This window comes from Cebidichthys violaceus, unplaced genomic scaffold (assembly GCF_023349555.1).
Source record: "Cebidichthys violaceus isolate CVI_PGR_0920_01 unplaced genomic scaffold, fCebVio1.0.p SCAF_17, whole genome shotgun sequence".
Taxonomy (NCBI): domain Eukaryota; kingdom Metazoa; phylum Chordata; class Actinopteri; order Perciformes; family Stichaeidae; genus Cebidichthys; species Cebidichthys violaceus.
The window spans coordinates 8,104,446-8,131,697 of record NW_027176340.1 but is presented as its reverse complement, the minus strand read 5'-3'; the positions used below and the strand labels follow the sequence as shown (position 1 = coordinate 8,131,697).

Below are 27,252 nucleotides of genomic sequence, written 5' to 3'. Positions count from 1 at the left end.
CTCAAAAAAGGTCCCTGGAGTTCAGTCTGAATGTAATGCTTCTCAAACGTCTTGATAATTACATGCAATTCAAGCAAGGATCATTCAACAGTTATTTATTTGTCATTCAGTCCCTCTGTAGTAACTCTGTGAAATGACATTCAACTCACCTTTCCCAACATTGCAATTAATTTATTTTTTATTAATCTATTTTAACTGTCAAAACAAATCGACAATAAAGCATTATATACAAATCATAGCTAAGCTGACAGGCAGAATAATCGGCACATGCGCAACCAGTTCATCTATATTACAAACAGGTTATTAGGAAATTACACCGGGAGAGAAAAGAAGAAGAGTTAGAACATAACAACATGTACAACCCAGAATCAAAAGTAAGGATTCAAGCACCGGCCTATAATACGACATCTTCAAGACAACTTCTTATCAAAATTTTTTTACAAGAGCATAGTTTTGGTCTTTGAAGGGGATATTTTTATGCTGCACTCCCAAACTGTTTATACCTCATTGTGTAAATTTAACCAATAATAAATAGCTCACATTATAATGGTAAAATACAATCAGACTATTTTAAATAGCCTCTACATATGAGGAGAATATTATCTGACATTTTTCTAGCCAACGTGAATAAAACAATTCTAAAATAATAATGAAGGCAAAAATCTACCCCACGTGACATCATAACTTTAAGTCTTGTTTCTAATTTTGTCTTTAAAATGGTGTTGGTCAGTAGAAAACGGGTTTAGTCTCATGACAAATAAAAAAAGACACAGCAGCAACAATCTCAACTTTTTATCCATGCAGACATACTCACTGTGTTCCATAAACAGGATGTACAATTTTGCATTCAGTGCATCACTTTTTTGTGTACAAAAGTGGGTCACCTTTCATGAAGTTGAGATTAACTGAATTAAAAAAAAGAAAAAGGTCTTTTAAAAAAATTATTTGCAGTATTAACCATAGTTCCCTGGGGTTAGTTATGAAGCTTTGGTCCCTTATTTGTCTTTGGTCTTTTATTTTGGTCCAGCACTTTTGGGTTCATGTGTCTCAGATATACTGCAGCCTCACTTCGAAATCCTCACTGTTCCTTTGGCTTTAAAGTGAAATTGTCCGCCTGAGTGCTCATTAGGTTCAAATGCCTTGTGCCAGACCTGAAGTGAGACTGTATCAGTTTCTGGGAGCAGCTCCACCTACTAGCTGCACTCAGGAGTTCAGGAGCTTCTCATGATTTAGGTGGAAGAGCAGAGCGTGACAGCTGGCGCCCTCTAGAGGTAGTCCAGCTCCAGTGCATGGCTCAGAGCCTCAAGATCGGCTCGACAGGACACCCTCCAGAACGGCATGTTCTTCTGTGAAAACAAAAATAAAATACAAATTATATGCAGGTTTAATGTAAAACATGCAAACTTAAGGCAAGCAAACTTTTAGCTGCAGATGCAGTGCAGATGTGAATTATGAACTGTGGTTTGGAGGGGAATTACAGTATGTGACCAAGTTCACGTGGATGTTGGCCTACAATGTACGAACGCTTAATGCAAAAAAGATTTGCTGAACTGCCAAACCCAAGAAAATGTCTGACATTTCAATGCAAAGATTATATGTAAAAAAAAAAAAGCTCAGAGACAGAAGCTGCATAAATCGAGTGTGTCTTAAAGCTAACTGATTAGTTGAGGCCCATTTTTCAGCAGTCACAGTCTTAAGAAACAGATTGAGCTGTACCTTCTTGGCCACAGACTCTTCTTCGGCTCCATCTCCTATCACCACGTACACTGCTCTCCGGCCAAACCTCTGAGAGACACGTTCAAAACAGCTCTCTTTGCCTTTAAAAAGAGGGAAATTAAGAGTTCAAAAGGTTAAAAGAGTAGCTTTGAAGAAAAGATTTTTGGATTAATCATGATTCTGAACCCTTCTTCAGTAAATTCTCCCTCACCTGTCTTGGTGGCACTGTAGATGTTCTCTATGGGGAAAGCTGAGCCCAGGCCGTACAGTAACACCTTGGAGAGGGCTGGGATGAGCTGGGTGGTGGTTACCAACACATTCACACAGTTAGGCCTGGAAACAGGACAGGACAGACACATTTATACTACGGTTAAGTTATGACTCATTAAATGACACATCAAGGAAGGACACTCATCCAGACAAATCCTAATTAAACTAAACACTGAGCAGCTACCAGCTAATCGAGCCGCTTGTGTAAATGGAGCCGTGGCAGCATGAACTGACCTCGAGTTGATGAGAGCCAGGGCTTTGAGTGCTTGAGTCAGCCACAGGTCAGTCAGGACCTCCATCTCTCTCCGCAGCTGTAACCACTCCTCTCGCTTGGGGCTGCCCAACAAACCTGCCCATCAGGGAGAAGCACAAGCTTGATGGTCTTCGAAACAAAACAGGGAGGACATGAACTTGTGAAAGCTCCGATGCATAAAGAAATCTAATTTACTGAGATGTTTCAAGACCTTATTTTGACAGCAGGACTGTGTGTAGTCTTTGGTCGGACGACTCTCACACAACATCCTCTAACCAAAACCTCAGACATATGGTTTCCAGCATCGGTAAAGCAGCCAGCTGTAATCAGCAGCGCACAAGTGTCTGTATCAAACAAAAACCTCTGACTCATTATCCTAGTTGACAAACAAAACCTGGCTTCTTTTTCACCACATCATGATCCAATTAATGTAACAGGTAATGTGCCAATAATGAACCATATTATGTTTACGCTGGTTCCTATTGGAAGGAGCAGGTGTTTATAGACATGCATTTTCATCTCTAATAGAGGTTTAGCTGATGCACAAACTGGAGCTTGAAAAATACAAAATGTACTTTTCTGAAGCAGGAAGCTTGTATAACTCGATACAGCACGAGCAAAAAAAAAAGAGAAAACCCAGACAAATCACTGTGGTCTGAAGCTGAGCTGTGTTCAAATTGAACTCTAGCTTGTGGCCTAGCAGCAGGTAAATATGTATAGTGTGTCTATCGTGATATTAATCACAACATTATCTTACTGTTCATTTCTGTCATTATTTGTTGTAATTTTGCCACATGTAATCCTTATTAAACCTCAGAGAAAATAGGCTAATCTAAATATCTATGCTGTCTGTACACAGCAGTGTTAAATAAAATGGGAGCTGGTCTCACCTCCAACATTGTTCTTGTACGTGTTGTAGATCTCCTTGACTCTGCGGTACCGGAAAGCCAGTTTCCTCATCCAGTCCACCCCTCCGTGGACTCCCGACCCCAGGCACAGAGAGCCGGCCCCCGCTGGGCTCTGGAAGCCGTCCGACCCAAAGTTGTAAGTGCTGCAGGATCGCAATACAGGAAACAGTCAGGATATAGATCATAAAGACACAAACTGCATTTTTCCAGAGCATCTTATAGCAGCACTATCATTGGTGTTTCAGGGGAGGATGCTTGAAGAGCGGGTACAGCTATATTTATGGGCGCAGTTTCTTGCTTTAGGGATTGATTGAAGCGATTCAGGTAATGAACAAGTAGGCAGTGCATAAAACGTAGGGAGCATGCCAGTGTAACCACAAAAATGTCAGGAACAAGGAGCGCTGTAAAAATTAAAATGGTAGACGCTGAGTTTTAGCTGTGAATGAAAAAGCTTTGTCGGTAACAAATCATGAAGTATATACATTCAGCGCTGCTAGGATGAATATAAAAACATCTTTGGGAATGAAGAAGGGCCAAGCTCAATAAAATAAATACTTCAAAAATGTACTTTGGTTCGGTCTGGTTCTTTCTCCTTAAAGTATCCTAAAGTGCTTCAACAAGTTTAGCAATAAAACGTCTGGACTGAGGGAGACAGAGGGAATGATAAAGAGATATTTTGATGAGAAACGAAAGCGTTGGATAATCCTGTGACATATTATATGGCTGTGGAAGTCGGGAAAATGAAAGACATGCACATGCTTGCATGCATGAGCACACACAGACGCGCACAAACTCTTTGTCTCATCGCCCTGCTGTTTTTCCGCATGTGCACTAAAACCCAGAGGGCAAGTCTGGTTTACAAGCCACAGCAGAAGAGTGTCTCAGCAGAGCTTTAAGTACAGTAACACAGCAGACCCTTTACCTCAGGTCCTGTCCGTTGTCGTCTGATGCCACGTCATCAATATGAACCTGGTCACATTCCTGGGAAATGAAAAGGAGAGCGGATATATCAAAAGATCCATTTCAGAGTGGAGCCCTGTACAGGCAGGTCTCTTCTCTTTAAGGGGAGCCTGCGGGAGTGATAGCAGCTACAGAAAAAGAAATAAGAAGAGCTAACAAAAGACAAGGAAGGAGGAAATAAGATGTCAGGACGCGGGACAGCGAGGCGCCGGAGATGCAGGACAGTCAACATGGCGGTGCGATTCTGGTGTAACCACGTAGTAAATTAAAGTAAATCTGCATATTTTTATAGGCTGTCCAACATATTGGTTTAAAAAATCCACTGAAGAAAGGCCTATTGTCTTTGACAAGCACAGTGGTGTACATGTTGTTCCTCTCTACTGGATTTTCAAGCAACCAACCAGACCACAGGGATTTAAACCACACTGAAACTTGAAAGTGTGGCTAAGGCCAAAACACCTTCAGCAACATGCAGTTAAATGAAAAACTTGAAATAGTTATTAAATTTGATATTTAGAAGGAAAACAACGGCAAGGAGCATCAATCCATCATAGTTGGCCAGGAGGAAATACACAAGTATGTCTGGCAAAGACTTTGTGTGTAGTCCAGCTTCAAGCCTCCAAGTTCAACAATCTTTCACATAATACACAGCCGTGCACACATCGGTGCAGAAAGTGAGTCCTAGTATAACTTCTAGCTGTCACCCAGCGACCCAGAACAGACAGGGTCTTCTATCACCTTTCAGCCATCTTGTGCTAGACAGCCTACCTCATCTTCCCTGCATCTCTATATAACTCAAATTCCAAAGGCTGCAACCCAACTCCCACTCAGGTGCCGTCCTGCAATTGCCGCTATAGTGACCATACAGTACAAATGACCCAAAGTTAGAGCAGCTCCACTAAGCCCCGACATAGCATGCTCATTTTAATCCAGTTTCAAAAGCTGGAAATTAAGTGGAAGACAGCCACAGTAATCTTTAGGAAAAGTTCAACTGGAATTTCTTACTTTGATTAATCAGGCATGCCTGCATGCCGATTACAATTATGTGATCTTCTTGTGGTATTACAGTTATGACAGCAGTGATACAACTCGTAGCCACTGATGTAGCTACTGACATTGGAAGGACAAGATAATTGTATCTCAAGACTTAACAGCCGTTGTCAGCCCGCTGTGGCCTACTGCTTTTGAGATTTACTGAGCCCTGACAACAAAAGAGGGGATAAGAACCGGGTTTGCAAATGGCTTTGTTGGCTCCTTTCCCTCCTCTCGACTGTTCCTCCTCCCATTTGACTAATTTTCCTCTCGGATGCTCAGACACACACCTATAATTACAACACAAAGTGTACTTGTTCCCTCTCTCTCTCTCTCCCTCTCTCATATTTTTTCTTTGTCAGAACAAGGCCATGGAATTCAGGATGAAAAGCGTAAAACCTTTTCAGTCACTAGTAGGTTGTAAAACGGCGTTTAATGACCACTTGAGGAGTCACCATTTTTAGAGGTTGGACCAATGTCCATGTTAACTTTGGTGGACTTTTAGGCAGCGAGTTGGGTCTAACTGTAGAAGCACTTATGCCAGCAGTTAACAACCCCTTTCTTTGAATATTCTCGCTCAACTGAGGAGGGCAAATTGTTTGGAAAATGCTGTAGTAAGAATTAATACAGGACAGACGTTGTGTGAGGGGATTTCTACAATGCCTGCTACTGTGCTTTTTGCCAAGTGAGAAAATAGCACCCAAATGTCAAACCTAAAACATTTTCTGGTATGCCAGCTTATACTGTTGGATATGTTCTTACTGCTGCTATTTTCCACCTTACTGGAAATAAATCTGAGATAACCCCCCCTCCCCCAAAAAAAACTTTCAAGTTGCAAAAAAACAGAGACACATAGTGCTGCAATGGAAATATGAAATATGTAAGTGTTTTTTGTGTGAAGTAAGGCATTATGTCCAAATTACATGTTTAATGGGACAAAAGTTACCAAAACAAATTTCCATCCTGCAGTGTCAATTCTCAATCAAATTTAAAAACTCACCTCCAAGTCATTGAAGAAGAGTCTTGAGTCGGCCAGGTTGAAGATCATCTCCTCCATCCATAAACCCAGAGACACAGCCTTTGAGGAGTCCTGATGCACAGACACACAGAGAGACACACACCAACACTACAATTAATAACTTCACAGTTCCACTACAATTGCTGTGTACATTAATGCGTCTGTCATTTGGACCGAAACACAAATGAGGTTATTGATTCTCTTTGGCTTCTTGAATCACAATTCATTTCCTATCTATCATGAGTCATAGCATTGATGTACATTATATATTTGTGTATGTGTATATACTGTGGTAACAAATTCCTCCTCTGCGACTAAAGACTCTTATCTCTTTATCAGTCACATCCATTTCAACACATTCAAATGAAAGAAAGCTACTCTGTAAACTACAGTTTGATTTTAATAAAAGATAGTGTCAGAACATCATGTCTCTAGCATTTCCGGGGCTGTATCCGTAATAACGAGTGAATAAACAACACATTCATGGGCTCAGGCTGAGATTGATGGTCTAAAAGGTTTGACATTAAGGGAATAATCAGTTAAATTGGATTATTGAACATCATTACTCTTCTCAGTATTCTGGCCCTGTCAGTGCAGCCGCCTGCTTGTCTCTCTGAACAGCTTTCCTTTCACGTCCTCTGTAAACTCATCAACTGGATTGACATAAACAGGTTTCAGGGAGAGGCAAGGGTGAATATCTATCTGTGAAAACTCTCTGCCAATTCTTATCTTCACAAAATCTTTTCTAACGTGTTTTGGCTTCATCTAGCTCACCAATTTCCCCTCCATCTCTCTACACTAGCTCATTTTCCTGATTCATTACAGTAAATTATGCAGTCTCATTACATTTTATTTACTGCTGATTGTTGGATTAAACTTGGTGAAAAACTATTAGGAACACCTCTTTATAATCTCATCCAATCTCCTCAAAGCTTAACCAGCCGTATCCGAGTTATTTTTTTGCACGTTTTAGTTCCTAAACTACAAATATTTTATGCGAACCAATGCTTTTTAATTGCTTTACCATGCAAAGACGATGTAAACGTACCAACAAGACTAAGACCCCGCCAGCGGACCAGACTTGTGAGGTTGTAATTAACCATCTTAGTTTAGCTTGTCAGTGTGCTAACATTTGTGAACTAGCAACTTAACCATTTTAGTTTAGCTTCATAGCACGCTAACATTTGTGAACTAGGACGAAACACAAAGTACAACTGAGGCTGATGGGAATTTCATTAGTTTTGGAGGTATTTGGACATAAAACAAAGTATTGGACAAATAAACATTTTAACCTGAAGTGATTACAATTCCCTCTGTCGGGGAACATGAACGTGTGTGAAAAATGTAATCCATCAGTCAACCCATCCAACAGTTGATGAGTTATTGGCCAAAAATGAATGGAGACTTGATGTTCGCTGTGATTGATGGACATAATTCTAGCAAGTTTCAAGAATTTCCTCTTTGATTTTCACATAGATGTCCCATAAATTATTGGACAGAATGAATGGCAATAATGGGAAAAATACACAAGATCTAGAACACAACAGTAAGTCTGTAAGCATTTACTGCTCCTACTCTATCAATACCTCACACCACCCGGCTTCTCTTCTCCTGTTCTTTTTCTCTCGCATTGGAAAAAAACCAAACAAACACGCAGGTATTGCATTACACCAACTTCAGTTGTTCCTTAATAATAAAATGATAAATCATCACCCAGAGAAACACATAAATCCTGAGTCTGGCTGCCAAACAGTGTGGGTGTGTTGTTGTTCAAGACTACAAAAGCAGGTGTGTGTATGTAATGCGCGCAGTATTGTTTTGATGGCAGCGTTGGCTCATCTTTGGCAGCGAGACAGGAGAAGCAGAGTGGTGTCAGCCAAAGTTGAACGTTAGATTAGTGCATCTGAAATGACAAGAGAGAGCTGCCTTCTGGCTCAAAATGCTAGAAATGGGCTTGATGACACATGAATGGTAAATCAGGACAATTAAATACCCCCCCCCCCCCCCCAAAAAAAAGGTGTAAAAGGAAAAAGATAATTGAGGACGAAGGGTGGAAAAAGTTCAGTAGGAGGAGGAGGAGGATGACAAGGAGAAAATGACTAGGGGGAGGATTGAGAAACACTGGACAGAAGAGGAAGAGATGAATGGAAAGGATGAAGAAGGAGGGGTTAAAGGGCTTAAGAAAGGATTGTTCTGCTTGTCTAATAATTTAAATAATTATCTATAATCACCTTCCTCCAAAACACGAGGGCTGTTCTATACAGAGGGACAAATAAAAGCCTCTTCCTGATAATCCCGGGGAAGAATTTAAGAAGACAAAAAGACGAAGGAGAAAAACACACAAAAAAAAGCACCTAAAACATTCACCTTTACTCTTATGCAGGATGTTCGATATGGAAAACACACTAGAGGACAGAGAGGGGTGCTGTATGATAGATGAGACAACGGAGGAGCTGTTACAGGGGAATCAGCTCCTCATGTGGCTCTCCATTCACCTGTAGCTCGCCAAACTGGTGAAAACAACCGTCTTTCAACACACCCATTAGTCTTTCCTGCATGCTGGGCCCAGACTTGTCTTTACGCAAAAGGTCCAAAACATTTGTTTATGATAAGAGTTTAATAGGCTGACCCTAATGGGAAGAGCCTGGGCTGTTGAAAGTAGAAAGAGGGGCACAACACGGTGAAGTGGAGAAAATTGTTGCTAGCTTGTAAGCCGTCTTGATGCTTTGGATTGTTAATCTGTTTTTCCGCTGTCACTCATTTAATTCCTCAGCTGCATGTCTGAGTTTTGATGTCAGAGTCTGTCCAACTGAGCTCCAGCAGCGGGGTGTTTGGGTGGAATCAGGAATTTTTGGCACATGAGTCACATTTCAACACATCCACTCTCTTGCTCTATCTCTCTCTCGTTGTTTCTTCCACCCTTTTTTCTCTTAACTCAATCCCCCCCCCCCTTCTCTCTCTCTCTCCGTGGCAGAAAAAGAAAGAAAAAGAAACAACGGCATGCATGGCCTGCCGGGGGCTGAACCGATCAGAAACGCTTCTCTCAAACTCCCATCAGCCCTGTGTCAACCCGCAGGGGGACCGTGAGAATTCAAAACACACATCCCCGGCCAAAACCAAGAAACGCACCACTGGCCGTCCCTTGTCAGCTGCCTGTCTGTTATGTAAAGGTCCCACCGGCTGTCAATCACGCCGCAGGATGCCGGGGTAGCTAAACAGCCCTGCTGCATTATGAAAAGAAACAAGAGGGCAGAAAGGCAAAACAGCCAGCGTGTGAAAATGCTCAGGGATGAGACCCAAAGGTCGTGGACTCGGTTCAGGCAGCGAAACCTTTAAATGTTAGTCAAATAAGCACTTGATCATTGAGACAAAGGGTAAGCTGACTAAAGCGAGATTAGATTGTTGTTGCGAGGGTTTTGTACCATTCGCCTACCTACCGTATGATGCAATGTTGTGAAAGTGTGATGAGCTAAAGAACGAACTCCTTACAGTAAATGACAAAGGGAGGGGTCGTATCACCGTACCTTGCCAAATCGTGAGGAGAAGGTTCCCGTGAGGAGCGAATGGAAAATGATGATGGTTTCATCCAGGTCCCAGATAAACACACGCTGCAGTGAAATAACAGATATGTAATGTTAACCTCATGAACATTTGTGTGTGTGTGAGAGAGAGAGAGAGAAAGAAAAATATTGAAGAGAATTACTAATAATTTTCAACACTGTGTGAGTGTGTGTTTACCTCTATATCAGAGTCCAGAGGTGGAGCGGGGTCACTGACTCTTTTCCTCCCTCTCAACTTCCCATCTGACCCCCTTCGTGCAGGGACCTCCTCTTTACCTGGTGTGGGGGGGCTGGGCGGTGGGTGGTACTCTCCTAGAACACAAACACGCACGCACGCACGCACGCACGCACGCACGCACGCACGCACACACACACACACACACACACACACACACACACACACACATCAGTCTCTATAAAACTTTTTCAAAGATTCATACTTAAATTTATGAACTCAATAGCCTGTGACTTTTTTTTCACTTAATTTACTAGTAATAGAGAATACAAAAGATGCTATTGAGTTGTATTATGGTAAGTGTAGGATCCAGGGTTTTGGAAGGTATACAAAGGAATAAAAGTTAGGATATCACAACAAAAAAATCTGTCTCTTGAAAGTCACCCAATTTTGTGCAGTAATAAATAACTGGAACGTCCCTTTAATATCCTTTACACCACAATGATAAGATAAAACAATAGAACATAGAAATCAATCAACAGAAATCACTCAAACAATTCTTCAAAAAGGCACCTCTATATATATATATATATATATATATATATATATATATACACACTATAATCCATAAGACAGGTTGGCATGATATGCATTGCTTGTGTATGTGCCAACACTAACAAAAAAAGCAGTGATTTGTCCCTCCTTACCTGTGTGTGACTCTGGGCTGTGATTGGGCAGCATGACGGGGTGTTCTGGATGCTGATAGGCTATAGGAGCTGTGATGGCAGCAGGGCTGATGTTGCTGCTGGTTAGGTAGGGGCTGTTGTAGTGATGAGAGTTATAATACGGAGAGTACTGACTCTGACTGTAGCTTGAGTACGCTGAAAACTCCTGTCAAAAGGTAAACAAAAGGACTTTAATCAGCCATTGTCATTTAATATTTGAAAAATGAGATGTCCAACAATATGATATATTTATGACAGTTATGACAGTAGCTACATTTAGATATTATTTGTCATGTTCGCTAAAATTACCAGCCATGACAGCTGGTATTGCTTGAGTGTGTGTGTGAGTCATCGAGGCAAAATGTGGTCCTGGAGTCACATACTGTAGCGGATTTGGCATCGCGGCTGGTGTGATTGTCTCTTGTGTTTAGCAGATCTATTTTTCTGTATCCTAATGTGGAAACCTTTTAGATGTCCTGGCAGAAAACAATCTTGTAGAAGTCAAATTACTCACTTGCTGGGTAGAGTTGAACGGGGCTGAACTTGATATTGCATGGGTGCCTTGAAAAATTCCAGATGAAATACCACCACCTGAAAAGTGATGTGAAGACAAAGGTCAAACTTTTTAGGAAATACTTCATCACGCAGGATAGAGAACAGTTACAAACTGGTGAACTGGTTACATCTTGTGTCAATGAATCGACCTCGGATATATTTTCACAATGAAATTATCTGATCTGTGAAGTTGTGTGGAGGAAATAATAAGCAGTAAACTTTGACTCCTTCCTCAGTGACAGCTCAGTGCTACAGGTGCTGGGAGTGAGATTTATGTTTGGCATAACAATACAGGAGGGAAAGTCTGCTGCTGCTGCTTGCTCTGGGAATCTTCTCAGTCTAATCAAGCCAGGGCAGGAATAACTTCCTCCAAGAAATCCCCCCCACAGTGATGCTGCTCAGCCTGAACCTTTACTGTCAAGTCTGTCCATGCTGTTTGTGTGTCTGATTCATTATTTCAACTCCACCTTCAGCACTGGGCAGCATTTCAGTTTAGCTAGTTAGATGGATATCTCAAAAGGTCAACAGTGGTACAGTGGTAGAGGAACATCAGTGAACAGATGCAGCGCCTACTGACCAAGTTTAAACAAGACCACTAGCAGCTCTCAGAGGGTGTTCTTAAGCACAGCGGCACAACATGCTGATGGTTAGCAGGTACAATGTTTATCATTTAGTTTGCTGCTAACGTTTGCTAATTAAAGAGCAGCTGGGCGTTGATTGGTATTCGGCCACTAATTTAAGTTTATGGCACTAGATTAAAAGTGAAGGGATCTCCAGTTATTACAATTCGTCCTGAGTGGAACATGAATGTCTGAAGCTAATTTCATGACAATCCGTCCGACAGTGATCAAAACATTTCATTCGAAACTGGAAAATTCAACATCCTAGTTGAATAGGAGCCTAGGAGCCGCCTATTAGGTCAATAGGCGGCTCTGAATTGCCAGCATTGTCATTAACTGGCGACTTGTGGTGGCTGGAAGACAAGACATGACAGCTGATTGAGCTGATTATTGTTTGCATTGCATTTAGAGTGTCTGGATTAAAATAAACAGGTTAATACAAGCTTTACAAAGAATTGCTTTGTTTCTAACTGTACTGTTTATTGAATGGGTGTTTTTTTTTGCTATGTGCAGTAGGAAAGTAATACTCTCTATACAAAGTACTTGGAGGTAATTGTTTGGAAGCTGATTTAGTATTCTTTTCAGTGAAGGACCTATCTTGTTTTGTTTTGACTGTTAGCTGTACAACAAGTTGCCCTAAGGGGGCAACGCAAATTTATGACCTGGATGGTCCAGATTTTTAAAGATTCACTTCCTCAAGTCTAAACGTTCATGAAAACTTCAGTCCACTACTGCCTCCTCTTGCTCCACTTTTCTTCTTCTCCCCTTCACAGTGCATGACAAGCTGGAGAAAAATGACTCAACGGAAGAACCACACTAAAACCTCCCCGGACAACACAACAATCTTCAAAGCGACTGAAGGAAAAATACAGGAGGTCTCTTGAGTAAACACAAAAAGGCTCCCATAGTCCCCATTTGGTTTCAGTTGTACGCACAGTGTACAGTACATATTTCGATGGCTCTTTGTGGTGTGTGTGTGCGTGTGTGTATGTATGTGCCTGTGTGCTAGTGTATTGTGTACAGTAGAATGGCTGACATGGAAACATTCTGAAATCCTACAAACATTTGGTTGTTGTGGCAGTTAATTAGCGTTTGAAGGTTTGCAGCAAATGATTTATGCATAAAAATATTCAAACAAATTTATTTTGTTTGGGAACAGTGTCTTTCAAAGTCAAACTAAAATCTGTTAAAAGAAAAAGAAAAAAAGTTTGTTGGTTCAACAGTCGTGCTCTGACAGAGCACAGTCATTGAGCGCTTAGCAGAGGTTTCATCATAACTGTGTTTACATGACTATTTACATTCTCCTATAATGTCTGACATCTGAATATTCTCTTAAAACGGAACTGATATGGGAAGCTACAGTTATTTGGGAAGGGCTGAAAAGAGATCAGAAGTCACGATCTCCAACTCATGTACAGTACTACTTGTTATCAACCTAATTATCTCTATGACAACTGAGCAAACTTCAGGTTTGAGTCAGGCAATACTGTTGGACAATAGTACAACTGGAGTACAACTGGAGACTTTGGCCCTTATTTCTATTGGGACACCTGATAATCCTGAGACCTGAAATCATTCCAGTTAAGTCCGACAGGGCAAAACCTTTGAGCGGTCAAACAATTAATTATCGAAAACCACTTTTTGGAGGTAAAACCACAAGTGATCCATCTATATTTTGGTCTGCAAATGCTACAATGGTTTATTTTATCGTTAATTTCCAATTTTACTTATTTTGTTCTCTCTTCCAAATAAGTTTGGCTAACCAATCGTATGTTTGACTTTTTCTTGTTCAACTTTGACCCACCATCCTCGGCTCTATTTGTGCGCACAGTTTTCCTGAGAAATGAGAACCTTTTAAAATGGCTTGATTTTCTGGTTTCACCTTCAAATAAAGTGGTTTAGATAGAATTTGGATAAACAATTGGCTCGCTGAAAACGTGTCTGATTGTTTATTTCCCTGTCTGACCTTATTTCAGTGTTGTCATGAGTGAAATGCTATTACAACCCTCCAAAACTAACGTCAAACCTAAAAAAATTAGCACAAGTAGGAAAATACTATCGTAATAAAGATGGTATGTGAATGCACTGGCCCATTATAATATAGAGATTAGCTCATGTTCCAATTATTACTGTACTTGTAAAATAACACAATAGTATGTAACAGCAAATCTCATCTGTTTACCATTTGATCCTATTTTGTCTCTCCTTTGTCTCATCCATACAGTGAAAACAGGGTCATCCCCCCCGAGTCTGCAACATTAAACCTACTCACCCCTCCGTATAATGCACTTTAACCTCTCCCCTCTCACACACAAGGTCAATTTCATGCTGCTTTCAAAGCCATAAAGTCGCACTGAGCGAGTCATGCTTTGGGCGCCGGAGGACTGAGGAATGTGTACAGCACAGATACACACACACACACACACACACACACACACACACACACACACACACACACACACACACACACACACACACACACACACACACACACACATACACACACACACACACACACACACACAGAGTCACAAAAACACACACACACGGCCATGCGTGGGCAAAGAGCTGCACGCACTTCATTTGAGTTTTTGTTTTTCAGCAAAGACCTTCTGCCCATCTCTTGTTCTCTGTTACTCTTGTTTTTGTTCCTTTGTTCCATCCTCTCCGTCTATATGTTTTCTCACTGTCTCTTTCTCTCTAACAGACACCAGCGCTTGCATGCTGTGTTGTTGGTCTGAGTGGAGAAAGGGGGCCTGACCCCGAGAAAAGAGGAGGGGTGGGGAGACTTTTGACGCCAGGAGTCCAGACCGCAGCTAATGGAGAACAGGTGTGGCAGAGGAAAAGAGAAAAAGACAAGGAGAGAGGAGAGGAGAGCAGAGGAGAGAAAAAAAGGAGTAAAAGAGTCGAGGAAGGCAGCACAAGGATGGAAGCTCCTTCCAGTAAGGTTGAAATCAAAGATGGTGTATGTGAGGTTTGTGTGTGTGATAGTGTGTCCATACATTCAGTGCGTACGGTTTTTCTGACTCACCGTGTGTGTGCGAGTAGCTGTAGAGACTCTGACTGGGAGGAGTGCTGCTGAAGTTTGAGTATCCCAGTATTCCTGTCTGCCCTGGAGAATGACTCAGGCCGTCTTCTGTTTTAATGTCTAAGTATAGAGAGAAGCCATTTAGGGAGCACAAGATTAATTTGTTTGGTTTCATGAACAAACTAGCCGATATGCAGTTTTTTAGACATTCATACAAAGAAAAAAAATAAAGTGAATAATTTAGATTTTGTATTAACTAACATCTGTGTTTCCACTGTGGATCGATCAATAACAATGACTAACTACTGTAGGTATATGTATAACAATCAATCTAAGTAACTCAATCTGCCTGTTTCTTATATTCATTAAAAAACTGACTTGTCCCCCCTTTTGTACTCTTTTTTGTTCCGCTATTTGTGAAGCGACTGACTTAGTTTCCAGTCCAATGTGCTGTATTTTTATTAGTTCTTGTTGCTTTCATAGTTCAACAAAAGAAAGCATCACATCAGTAAATAAACAGAGCTACACTAACTTGCAGAATCCATCACTTTACACAAACATTTTGATTTTGAGATGATTATCAAAATAATGCATGCGTCTATGTAACAGCATGTTTGTTTGTACTCACTGTAAGATGGCACGCTGTAGCCCTGTGCGTGGTGAGTGTACGGTGCGTACGGCCCTGCAGCCTGGAGGGCCGGGCTGTACTGAGTCTGCCCATACGCAGCCATGACTCAGCTGATCTAAAATAAGGAAGAAGTAATGAGGAAACTTTTCTTGACAAGTTATCTTTTCCTTTATCTGTTACAATAGAACATCTATTTTGGTCACAGTTAGTGTGAGGAAGAACACACTAAACATGCAAAACATGCAAACACTCTCTTTTAATGCCACGAACAGAACAAACGGAACTCTGCTGGGAAGCTTACGCCGGTTAAATCTGAAGAGATGGTTTGAAACAATTACAGAAAAACTAGATTGGACTTAATTTAAAGAGAATAAAACCTTTCAGTTTTTAGTCAAATAACCTTTAATGAGTTAATGATTAACATCACACAGTTTTAGACCAAATCACAATGATGTGGCAGTTTCCTTGTGATTTCAGTCACATTAATAGCGCCACACTTTATATAAACACAAAGACATACATTGCAATGTGTGACAATATACTAATGCAATTCCACTTTCAATTTCGGTGACAAATGTTATAAAAAAACTCACCTGCAGTGGGTATGATGAGTTTGAAATGGATGAAAAGAAGCCCTGTGAATGAGGAACGAGCACCGTCAGAAAATACACAATGAAAGCAGGTAGGAAATAAGCAATGAGATTTTAATTAGAAAAAACTTGAATCTAATAGAGTTGTAATTAAGTGCTTCTCATTTATTAGCACGACATTAAATTACATTTAATCAGCATTAATCATTCATTTGTAAAAGTGTTTTGCAGGAGACCCTCTTACTCTATCAAAAAATCAATGTTTTGTATAATTCAATTAAACAATAAATACTCGATAAGTGGTGCACATATTTCACTGCAAAAATTAGGGTGTGCAGTCCTGATGACCAGTTCTATCACAATATAGAGGTTTATTTTCAGAGTATACAATCTGTTTGACTGGATGATTGCAGCGACTCCAACGAGCAGCCACTTTTCCTCTAAAGCACTTTACTCTTTTTTTTTTCTTTTCCCTTTGTACTTTTGCCCTCTCACCTGGCTCTGTAGAGAGAGCTTTATCCTCTATATCCCGTCACACCGCTGTTAGTCAGGTTCCTCTCGAGCCGTCAACTCTCCTGTGGAAACAATAGCAAACACACACCATCAGGACACAGGTATGCAGGTGACTGACACATGGCGACGTGCCTCCGGCCCTGTTGCAGCAGGATGAGGAGGGAGGGGAACAGGTATTTTCTCCAAGCACAGAGTTCAAGAGGTGAATGGTTTCAAGGGTAGACAGAGCGACAGAGAACACGATGAATGTGGCATTTGATGTGAAGAGTTTGGTCATTAGAGACGCTGACAGTTAAATGACGAGTTACAGGAACCTGACAGGTAACATTGTTTCTTCGGGAATAATGCTCCACTGATGCTGACTCACTCTGCTGTTTGGCACCAGTGTCTTTGTGAAGCTCCTTCAAGGATATAAACAAGGCTGCCATCCAAATTCAAAATAATAGCAGTGAGTGGGTTTTTTCACAATTCTCAGTTCAGCAGAACTTCTCATGTACGGTTGGTGACAGGATGAGACCGGAGAGAGGCGGCTATCTCTTTTACTGTATTTCTCTCCATTAGGCCCCACTAACAGACGTATGGAAGGATAAAAGAGTGAGAGCGAAAAAAGGTAAAAAAAAAGAAGAGAGGGAAGGGCAGGTCTCGGCTCAGTAAACTGGAGATCAAAAGGTCAATGCCACATGAATTAGTCTGAGCAGGAAGCTGAAAGAGGTCAGTCTGTTCAGATCCTAAAGTTGACTCACACAAGGTACCACAGAATGTGGAGCAAGATGTATTGTGGGTCAAAGAAGTTGTACGGGGAAACTTTTAGGTAAAAGTCAAGTCATCTACTAATATAAGTATGTGGACAATATTCACACTGTACTTTTGGACTTATTTTCAAGTACTGTGTATGAGGGGAAATCTTAATTCGAAAGCATGCAACAACATTTCAGAATACAGTTTGCATGTCAGCTTTGTTCAACTGTTTGGGAAAAGCATTCTCCTGTTTTAACTTCAATCAATGTTATTAATCAATGTTGGCTTTCTGAGTTTGGTATGATAGAGACCTCATACAAACACAGTATCGCCAACCATCACTGATGGTCCCGCGGCTGAATGGAAGCAAATTTCTTCAGCTTCCAAAATCTTGTTTATTTGTGCTGTATGTCAATGCACAACAGCGTAAACTACTTTACTTATTTCATTTCTCTATGTCTCTCTCCCTCTTTTCTCTTTCTGTTTCTTTCTCTCTCTCTCTCTTTGCCTCTGGGCCATTCCAATCTGGCAAAGCTGCAGCTAACTGCCTGACCTCTGACCTGGCTGACAACACAACGACAGAGACAGATGACAGTCATGAATTATAGGGGCAGCGGGGTTTTACAGCAGCAGGGAAGATGAAGGTGAGTGGGGGAAAAAGCACACGCTATCTGAGAAAAGTGACAGAGATTGTGAGCAGAAGCATCACTGGCATCACAAAACCTGACACGACTTAAAGTATATTTTGTGTTGTTCTCATGTCATTAACAGGATTCACAGAATGGCAGAGAAAACACATTCTCATGTTGTGTCAGCTCCAGCTGATGGAGCTGCCCTCCCGGCTTTAAAAACACCCCAGACAGCTCACAGTGTTTTCAGAGTAAATAAATGCACTTCAACCATGAAGCAGCCAAAAAAAACCTCTACAGCCAAAACTCCACCTGCACATCTGTGTTATTGACCGTAAAACAAACGGACTGTAAATGTGACACTCAGTAAATGATCTACTGTTTGTCAGTTATAGCCTTATGTAAAAACACAAGGGTGTAAACAAGATACAAATTGGAGAAAAAAATCCTCATCTAATCTGCTCCGTTTGAAGAATATTATAAATCTTATTATAACTAAAGCCTCAAATGAATCAATACATCTTTTATTTTTAGCTTTAAATAAATTTGAAATCTGTACTATAAATCTAAGCCACGTGTCCAAGTTTATCAATAGTTTTATTAATTTCCACTTTGAAATCACCCTTAAGACCTTGCAGCCATCAGAGATCCTGATCTGACCTTTGTCACACGCAGACTGTGAAGCTTGAGAGAGTAACACTGATCCTGCAGCACAGAGGGAAAATAAGGAAAGTGCTGTTGTGCTTAGCATTTCCTAGTACTTCCCAGGGATCAAAAGTGAAAGCGACGCCTGCGACGAGTCCTCTTGACTTCAGCTGCATCCCTGCAACAGTTCCGTATGCACACGCATGCACGTACACACAAACACAAAAACTGTGTGTGATAGGGAAGGCACTTCCTGGTTCAGGGAGAGGCCTGGGAGGAGGGCGCACAAGGCCATGGGAACTGCAGGACACCGGAGGGAAGACGAGCGGAGCTCAGCAGAGATGTGGAGAGCCGAGGGCTGAAACTGAAGCTAAAACAAACCCAGCAGGGCCGCGGGGGGGGCCGCGGGGCCACAAGGCCAGTCCCACCAGCTTCACCTGGGTCCCAGGGTTCTGCTAGACCACTGCTTCTTTCACGGATATCAAATTCTAGCCTTTGTGCTGATGGATTACATCACAGGATGGCGTATTGTGCTTTAAGTTGAAATGTCATTCGATCCAGTTTAAGGACTACGCTGAGCTTGTGCAGATTTACCTGTAGTTCAACTAAACTGTTGAGTGAGGAAACAATGACAGACATGAAACTGATCCATATGGGCCAATTTGTCCATTTATCAGTCCATCCAAAGGAAAAAGGGTTTTGTAGCTATTTCAAACGGCCACACGCAGCGGCAGAAAGAAAAGCCGGCCGCCATAAAGATGGATAAGACGCAATAATTATTCATATGGGGATAAAAAAAGTGCAGACTTACCAATAATCATTTGTCAAAAGCATTCATAGTGTTGTACTTGTTTTTAAGTGATGGAAGTAGAGGTGTGAAGAATTTAAAAATAACCAAACGTTGCACACGATGGCTGATTGTCAGTTGTGATTGGACACAGCGCCCCAAAACAGTTAGTGTATGTGTACAATTATTTATTTATTTTTTAAATATGACACAAAATAAGATACTATCAAACTAACAATGATTACCAACTTATTGAGAATGTGTCATAGCTTTAAGTCACAGAATTTGGTGAATATATGATTGCTGAGCTGAAATAGTTCCCAAACTAAATCTTGCTGTATGAGCTTGAAAATGCAAATGACAGAACGTTTGACACAACAAACTCAAAATTATATATTAATAATGAATTATTAGTTTAAGTAAGTAAAACCCTGCATTATATTGTAATACATATTTGAAATGATAAAAATCCCTACCAAATTGTAACACAAAATATCATCTCTCTTCTCCTTTGCATAACCTTAGCAGAATTTGGTATCAATGTTTTGCTCTGAATTTCATATGAAGACTGTGTGCATTAGTCAACAATAATTTGAATATAATGTCAGGTGTCTGATGTGTGTGTGTGTGTCTGGTTAGACTGTGTCAATATGTATGCTGTGTCAGTGTCTTGATTGGACATGTGAGCGTCCGCTGCGGTGACCCTCCGATGGTTTGACCTTATATTGAAGCGCTGTGGATCTCAGGACAAGGTGACTTGCTGGTCTATAATCGTGCCATATGGGACCCCACCTGGGGCCCTCAGTCTGCCGAAGTGCCTGAGGCAAAGTTGGGGATTGATTCACTGCTGCACACAAACCCTCTCTCTCTCTCTCACAGTCGCTGATAAAAGACACAGAACAAGGGCCCAGTATTTGAGTATCAGGGGCTTCATGGTGGAAATCTGTGCCATCTGCCAGTGACTGCTCTCTTTAACCACCTTTTGGCACACAGCAGTACAATTCGTTTTAGCTTTATCCTTTAAATCTTTTAAACTACATCCATATTCAGAGGGTAAAAGCCAACACCTCTTATATCTAATAGCTAGTAATAAAAACAGAGAACCAGCCCTTTCAGACCCTGCAAACCCCTCATGTCCTCCTAAGCCTGATAATCCTTCAATAAACCGTATGCAGACATATAATATACTTGCTAATCTGCCAAGTCGCATGCACAAAACATATTTATATAAACAAACATGCTGAAAACAACAAAGTCCCTTGCTGTTTGATTACATTTTTCATCAATGCACAGTGCTATGGGGTGTTTGTTTTCCTTTTGTATCTATTATTATACAGATTTCTGGATAAACCAGTTGATCAATTAGTCTTTCAAACGTTAGAAAATTGTGAAAAATTTCACAAAGCCAAAGGCGATGTCTTTCAATAGTTTTTTTCATCTGATCAACATACCAAGACCTGAATATATACATTTTTCTTTATTCTTTTTAATCACGTAAGATAAAGAGAAGTAGCAAACCCTCACAACTAAGAAGTTGGAACCAGGTAATGTTTGATTTTTTTTTTACTTAAATGATTCATAAATGTATCACTTTCAGTGCCAAAAGAGCTATAGAAAAGTGTCTCATCATATAGAATGCTGCGGGGGATGAGGTATTTCTGTAAGCCAACCTAGAAGTTAGCATCGTCCCTGGTTCCCTTTACAGAAATCCAATGGGATTTTTCCACACACAAGTTCCTGAATGCAATAGCCATTGAGGCTGCGAAGGGCGGACTAATTGGCGACATGATGCTTTGTCTCATTTAGCCACTTGTTGGCAAATGTTTGTTTTAAGACATGTAACAGGTTCAAAATTCACGAGAGGGGCATTTACTGACAGATTTTAGATTGTAGGACAAAAAGTTCAAATCTTTTAAGCTTGTGTTAATCACAGACCTTATTTCAGCCATTTAACCCAAAACCCATTGACTTCAAGACAAGGGAACCGGAAGTGCAAAATAGCTGACTCATTTACGATTGTCAGGACTCATTCCTGCGGCACTCTATTGAGTACAACGTTAATCCTCCAACTAGCAGTTAATTGAACCTGTTTAAAAAAAGGATATCGGTGAGAAAGTTGTAAAGTATACTCTAAAAGAGAAAATGTTCCTTCCCAATCAAAGTTGGTACATTAGCTGTGCATAGACAGAGGCTCAGACATGCAGGTGGTCCACTAACAGATGTTCAGGATTGATCATTTCAACCCACCACGACCTCAGCAACCAGAGAATTCATTAACAGGCCAATACATTCCAAGTGTGTGTTTGGGTGCCCTCCACATTATTTAGCATCATATTAGGACATACATACATACATACATACATACATAGGCAGAAAGTGTGTTATCTGCCAGTAATGTCACTGCTGCTTATACTAACTGAAGGACACTAGCTGTTTTCTAACTGGGGTCCTTTTTGTGATAGACTGTTAATACTTGATTCACTACAATTTAGTGTCGCTAAATCAATTAACAGAACACTTCCTTTCACAGACAGACAAAGCCGTCCTGCAGCATAAAAACTAAACAATAAACTTGAGCAACAGTGCTTCATTTTTGATGTTGGGAAAAACGCTAATGTCAATAGCAACCAGACATTTTTTTTGTTGACTCCACATACCAAGTCTGACATTTGCTGAGACGGTGTAAAAAGCAAAAACACCAGCGTAAGATGTTTCCATGTCATCGGTTTACTATCAGGGTGACCCATCTCAATACGGTTTCACACAGCCAGCATGCAGACGTCCCCAGCTAATATCATGTTTACATCATCAACCACAAATTAAGAAACTAGAGCAACCAGTTTAAAAAACCCAGCAAGCGATTAATCCCTTTATTGACAGGTTCAACTCTCACAGGAGACTCTGCAACGTTTTCCCCAGATCACCCGAAACACACACACACCTGGCTAATACTGAAGATCTTTAAATTAAAAGTGAACGAACATTTAAATCACATAATGACAGATACAGAACAGAAGTCCTTCTACGAGGGGCTCTGATTAATCCCTGGCAGCAGTGAACCTGTTGCCCACTCTGTCTGCACTGTGTAACTTTACCTCTCAGACTCGGTGGCCTCTCTTTTCCACTTGACTAACTCCCTGCAACAAGACTGCTTTAATGCCAGAAGCTACCCCCTTCTGTCCCTCTGTAGTCAAAGCCTCTTTATTCCACAATGCAAGTGTCTTTATCTCGGTTTTTCTCCAGCACACATTCCCTTCTTCCCTCGCCTTCGTTACCCATTACCCGGCACTCACACTCTAATTATATCACAAACTATTTTCCCCCAGTAATATTGCCAAATCTGGGAAAGGACCACCTACCCCAAGGCCCAGACTCTGACTCCCCCAGAACCAGTGCCCCGGGACAGGGGTCAAAGTGAGGGACAGCTGGCAGACCTCCCAGCAGCCCGCAGGAGCGGGTGTGGGGTTGGAGGACCAGGCTGACCCCAGTCAGATGGTGGTCTGTCCCAGGTAAAAAAAAAACATCTGGTCACACACGCGCTCGCACACTCAAAACTGACGCACGCCTGACTGCATGACTGCTCCTGTTTTTCTCTAATGAACTCTCACACACACAAATGTACACACACACTCTGAGACTGGCTGCTTTATTAGTCATTAGGATGAAAAGGTTTGCCGTCGATCAGTCTCCTCAGCAGGAGACGGCTAGTGGCCGCCGTAGTTGCTAACAGCTGGCCAGACAGAGCTCGCTGGTAGCTGAAGCTCACAGGCGTTACAGACGGACTGAGGTCCAATTACTTCTTTACTATTAGATTTACTGTGCAAGTGTGTGTGTGTGAGACAGAGAAAGTGAGAGAAAAGAGAAAACAAGCCAGTGATTTATGCCTTTTCGGAGAGATAAGAATGCAGGATAAATTAGGTATTATAAGATATGAGTAAAGATGGAAAATGGTGGGAAAAATTCTGACACCTAAAAAAAAAAATACTCCCAGAGCCACAGAGAATTATTAAATTCTCTTTTTGGTGGAAAGCACCCAAGCTGTTATTAAGCACAACATTTTTTTAAATATGGTCACGGCAGGCTGTACACTGCAATGTGTGTGGCTTCTCCATTCTCAAGATGAGATAAGGAGAGTGGAGATGGTTAGAGAGACAGCTGTTGTCTGCTGACAGCCCAGGGTTTAATACACACACACACACACACACACACACACACACACACACACACACACACACACATCACCACGAGGCCTCCCCGGGTGCTCTCTGGGGCTTTAATGGAATTAAAAAGGGGAGGGAAGGGTGGGAGAGGAGAAGACATTTAGAAGGAAGTGTGATAAGTCATACACCATTAGAATCACAAGCATCTTTTTTCAATCCTGGGCTTTTGTTTCACTAAACATATGGAGGTTCATGCAGATTCACACACGCACATGTCCAGGGTCTCACAACAAAACAGACACACTACTTCTCGATGGCTTAGCCTCACACACACACACACACACACACACACACACACACACACACACACACACACATTAGCTATTCAGAAAAGCAAGGATTAGAGGAGAGGAAATTAAACATTTTTTAAAATGCTAGTAATTCTGAATTATTTTCTCATCTTTATATGTCTTGTCTTCGTTCCACCATCTGCCGTCGCTTTAATGCCTTTCTTGACAGCAATAAAGAGTTTTACAAAGAACAGTTGGGGGAGTTTTGATTTAGTCAGGCTTTTTGTTTATGCAGACAGCTGCACATATCAGGCTACATTCATGATTGCTTCTTCTGAAGTTGTATAAGGTTCAGAAGCATTCGTTCCATGAAAACCTAGAAGACTTCGACTTTACTTTATTTCCATGGTGACCCCTCAAGCAGGTATACGGACAAATTTAGACACAAATAGCTGAAGAAACTTAAATAAAAGAACTGACACTAATTGATTAGTAATAGGGAAATGCAAAAGAATAAAGTAGCAAATGGATGCAAGTAAATTAAGGAATTAACAAATGCGCAAAAGTGCCCTCTGATAATATAGAGTGCTTACTTAAAAGAAGACAGTATTCTAACTAACTTTGCGAGATTGGTTAACTTTTTTGTGGTACTTTCAACAGCTTAAATAATGTTTATTTTATTATCAAAAGCAGGACAAACTATTATATAATGAAACTGGTCACCTGTCAAACATAAAGCATGGCGTTTGCATGCACATTTAGACAGATGTCCTTGTTCACAAAGCTGAGCAAAAACAAAAAGACTGTGTGAATGAATACAATTGTGTCATAAAACTAAAAAAGTAGCATAAAACAAAAAAAAGGCTCAAACTTTTCTGCACCAAATACTGAACTGACTCACAAAATGAAACTCATCAGTCTAGCTTTTAGTACGTTAACAACAATTCGGACAAAGAGGATGGATTGAGTATATTTTCAGAATTGCTGCTGTAACCTTGAGTTCAAGTCAGCCAGGCTGTTTGACTCCCAAAGAAAGAGAGAGAGAGAGAGAGAGAGAGAGAGAGAGAGAGAGAGAGAGGAAGAAGAGGAGGAGGAGAGAGATGCACAGAAGCTAAAAGACATCAAGAACTGTGCGGCTGTGAAGAAATATAATGAAATTGGTGCAGATAAAGTCAGGAAGAGCCGAGCTTCCTATGAAAATATTTATCATTCCACAAACGTTTGGCTACAGAGGGATTTGGAATTAATTTGTGTTTTCTTAAGAGGGGGTGCCTTGCGCTACAGGATGGGGAATTCTCCACAGCCCGGGACTTTTTGGGCTGCTGCTTATTCACAATTTATTAGAGCTAGTAATAGGAACCACGAAGGCTGAGGAGAGAGAGGGAGAGAGGCTGAGAGGGACCCGGCCCAGCAGTCCAGAAATGGGGCCTAATGTTATTAAGAGACGAACCGCAGTGTTAAATCAAACACGCCCGAGCACACACCTTCGGTATGTGGTCTGAGCACATACACACACCCCACCACCCCTCCATCAAGACCCTTGGATGGTATCTGTGGGGGTTTAAATACAGGTATACAGAAGGAGATTTACCGAGATTTACAATCCGTCACAGACCTGAATCTGATACAGCAGCAACTATCTAAATAAAAAACCTTACTTTGGCTGGCCAATACCCCTGCAGGTTTATTTCAGATAACTGATTCTGACAAGAAGAAAAATGTATTTGATAAAAAGCAGAAAGGAGTGTGAGCTGGTGGGAAACACATTTCACTATTAAACTACAACGGTGATAGTGATAAAAACAAAAAGCTCTGATGTCCATCTAAATGCAAAACCAACAAGTTTATAGTTCAAATAATGCTAATTTAATTTTAATTTTAAAAATAAGCGATGTTGTGATCTCACATATTTCATAACTAATAAATGTAATGACATGTCATGAAAATCTAACCAGATCCTGTACAGGAAAATGTAATGTCACATTTCTTTGCTTTAAATCTATTTACATTTTCAAAAACCAAAGGGCCCCACTAAATCCTTGCTTCTCCAACTGTGCGGCTGATAGACATGTTTAAAGGCAATTTAAACGGTTGCAAAAACAGTGAGTGAGTTTCTAGTCTGGAGCCATGAAGGGGTCCTTGAAAAATATGAATACCAGCCTTTGAAAAATGCTTAGCGAGGCTCCCCTAATTTAGTTAATGAGGGTCCCTGCATGGCTGCTGAGGGGGTGTCAGTGATTTCAGTGTAATCTTCGGTACTTAAGCCAAGCAAGAAGTGTTGCACAGATTTAACCAGCACCAAGAAAAACAAAGGAGCGCGATGTAAGAGAAGGTGCCTCACACACTTTCCACCTCCACATCTTTTAAAGGTCTCAGGGAGAAACAAATAACTAATTTGTTGATGGTGGATTTGGGGGTTTTCTGCCCCTAATGAAGAATCGTACAATGATTTTAAATAAATAAAAGAAAGTTATCCTGAATAGTGAAGAAGAAAATGATATGATAGTATCCGCAGCTGACAAGAAGGTTTCCAACACACTGAAAAGGGAAAATATTTACTTTTACATTGGCCTACAACTATTTCTGCATTACAATATAATTTGGGTATACTGTACAAATGGATTCAACACGCGTTTTGTGATTGTATGAGGCCTTTATAGTTTATTTTCCCCTCAAGGATTAAGGTAATAATGTACGTCTGGTATTGTTGTCTCAAATACTCACACATATATGAAAACACATTTTTTCAATTATGGTCATTATTGTATTAGCCTAATATTTATATTAATTAGCTGAAGTTATTAAAATCAATTGGAAATGTTTGTACATGCAATACAATAGAATATTTAGTCTCATGTTTATTTTTTTTTATTGTAGACGTACTATGAGTTGATATTTGATTTGATGGCACATATAATTAAAAAACATACAGGAGTGGCAGCGATTTATTTAGAGGCCATTGTTCTGATATAATTGTGGATTAGATGTGATGTTTATTTACAAGATTATCTAAATCGAACACCAACACAGCTGAACACAAATATTTCCGGATGAGCTCGTGAGGATATTTGATAAAATATAATGCTTTGACCAGAAAAACAAACAAACATGCTATATATAAACCTTTAGAGGCTGGAGTATTTCCCACTTACCATTATTCAGAAAGCAAGGGGGGGAAAAATCCGATTATCAGTCAGAGCGGTTGTCTCTCCATGCCCAGAGGACTCCGCAGACTTCTCACAAGTGTCCCGGACTAAATCAGTGACAAAGTGAGCGCTCCCGATGACTCGCAGTTCCTGAGAATAAAGAAGAGGAGGAAGAGGACGAAGAGGACGAAGAGGCACAAGCTCTCGGTCGAGAGGCTCCAGGTGCTGACAGCTTTCTGCAGACACTCACTCACTCACTCACTCACGTCGATATCGCTTCTCTTCCTCTGCAGCTTCAGGAGCGTG

General features: G+C 40.9%; 1 protein-coding gene across 1 annotated transcript; it reads right to left on the bottom strand.

Annotated features, from left to right (window-relative positions):
* Positions 1-113: 113 nt before the first annotated feature.
* Positions 114-27,252, bottom strand: eya2 (EYA transcriptional coactivator and phosphatase 2). The gene is made up of 16 exons (XM_068712445.1): positions 26,953-27,252; positions 16,534-16,613; positions 16,042-16,083; positions 15,449-15,563; positions 14,824-14,940; positions 11,132-11,208; positions 10,600-10,783; positions 9,896-10,029; positions 9,682-9,765; positions 6,140-6,229; positions 4,070-4,128; positions 3,130-3,290; positions 2,221-2,335; positions 1,928-2,049; positions 1,717-1,817; positions 114-1,346 (listed from the first exon to the last, which is right to left on the bottom strand). The coding sequence occupies exons 4-16, from the start codon at positions 15,549-15,551 to the stop codon at positions 1,266-1,268; spliced, it is 1,428 nt and encodes a 475-aa protein (XP_068568546.1). The 5' UTR covers positions 15,552-15,563; positions 16,042-16,083; positions 16,534-16,613; positions 26,953-27,252; the 3' UTR covers positions 114-1,265.

What these genes read in the sequence shown, in the direction of transcription:
- eya2 (XM_068712445.1), bottom strand. Translation starts at nt 15,551, where the DNA reads ATGGCTGCGTATGGGCAGACTCAGTACAGCCCGGCCCTCCAGGCTGCA. An exon ending in TCTCCTCACGATTTGGCAAG is followed by an intron (nt 6,230 to 9,681) that starts GTACGGTGATAC and finishes TCTGTGCATCAG; the next exon opens with GACTCCTCAAAGGCTGTGTC. An exon ending in AAGAGTCTGTGGCCAAGAAG is followed by an intron (nt 1,347 to 1,716) that starts GTACAGCTCAAT and finishes TTGTTTTCACAG; the next exon opens with AAGAACATGCCGTTCTGGAG.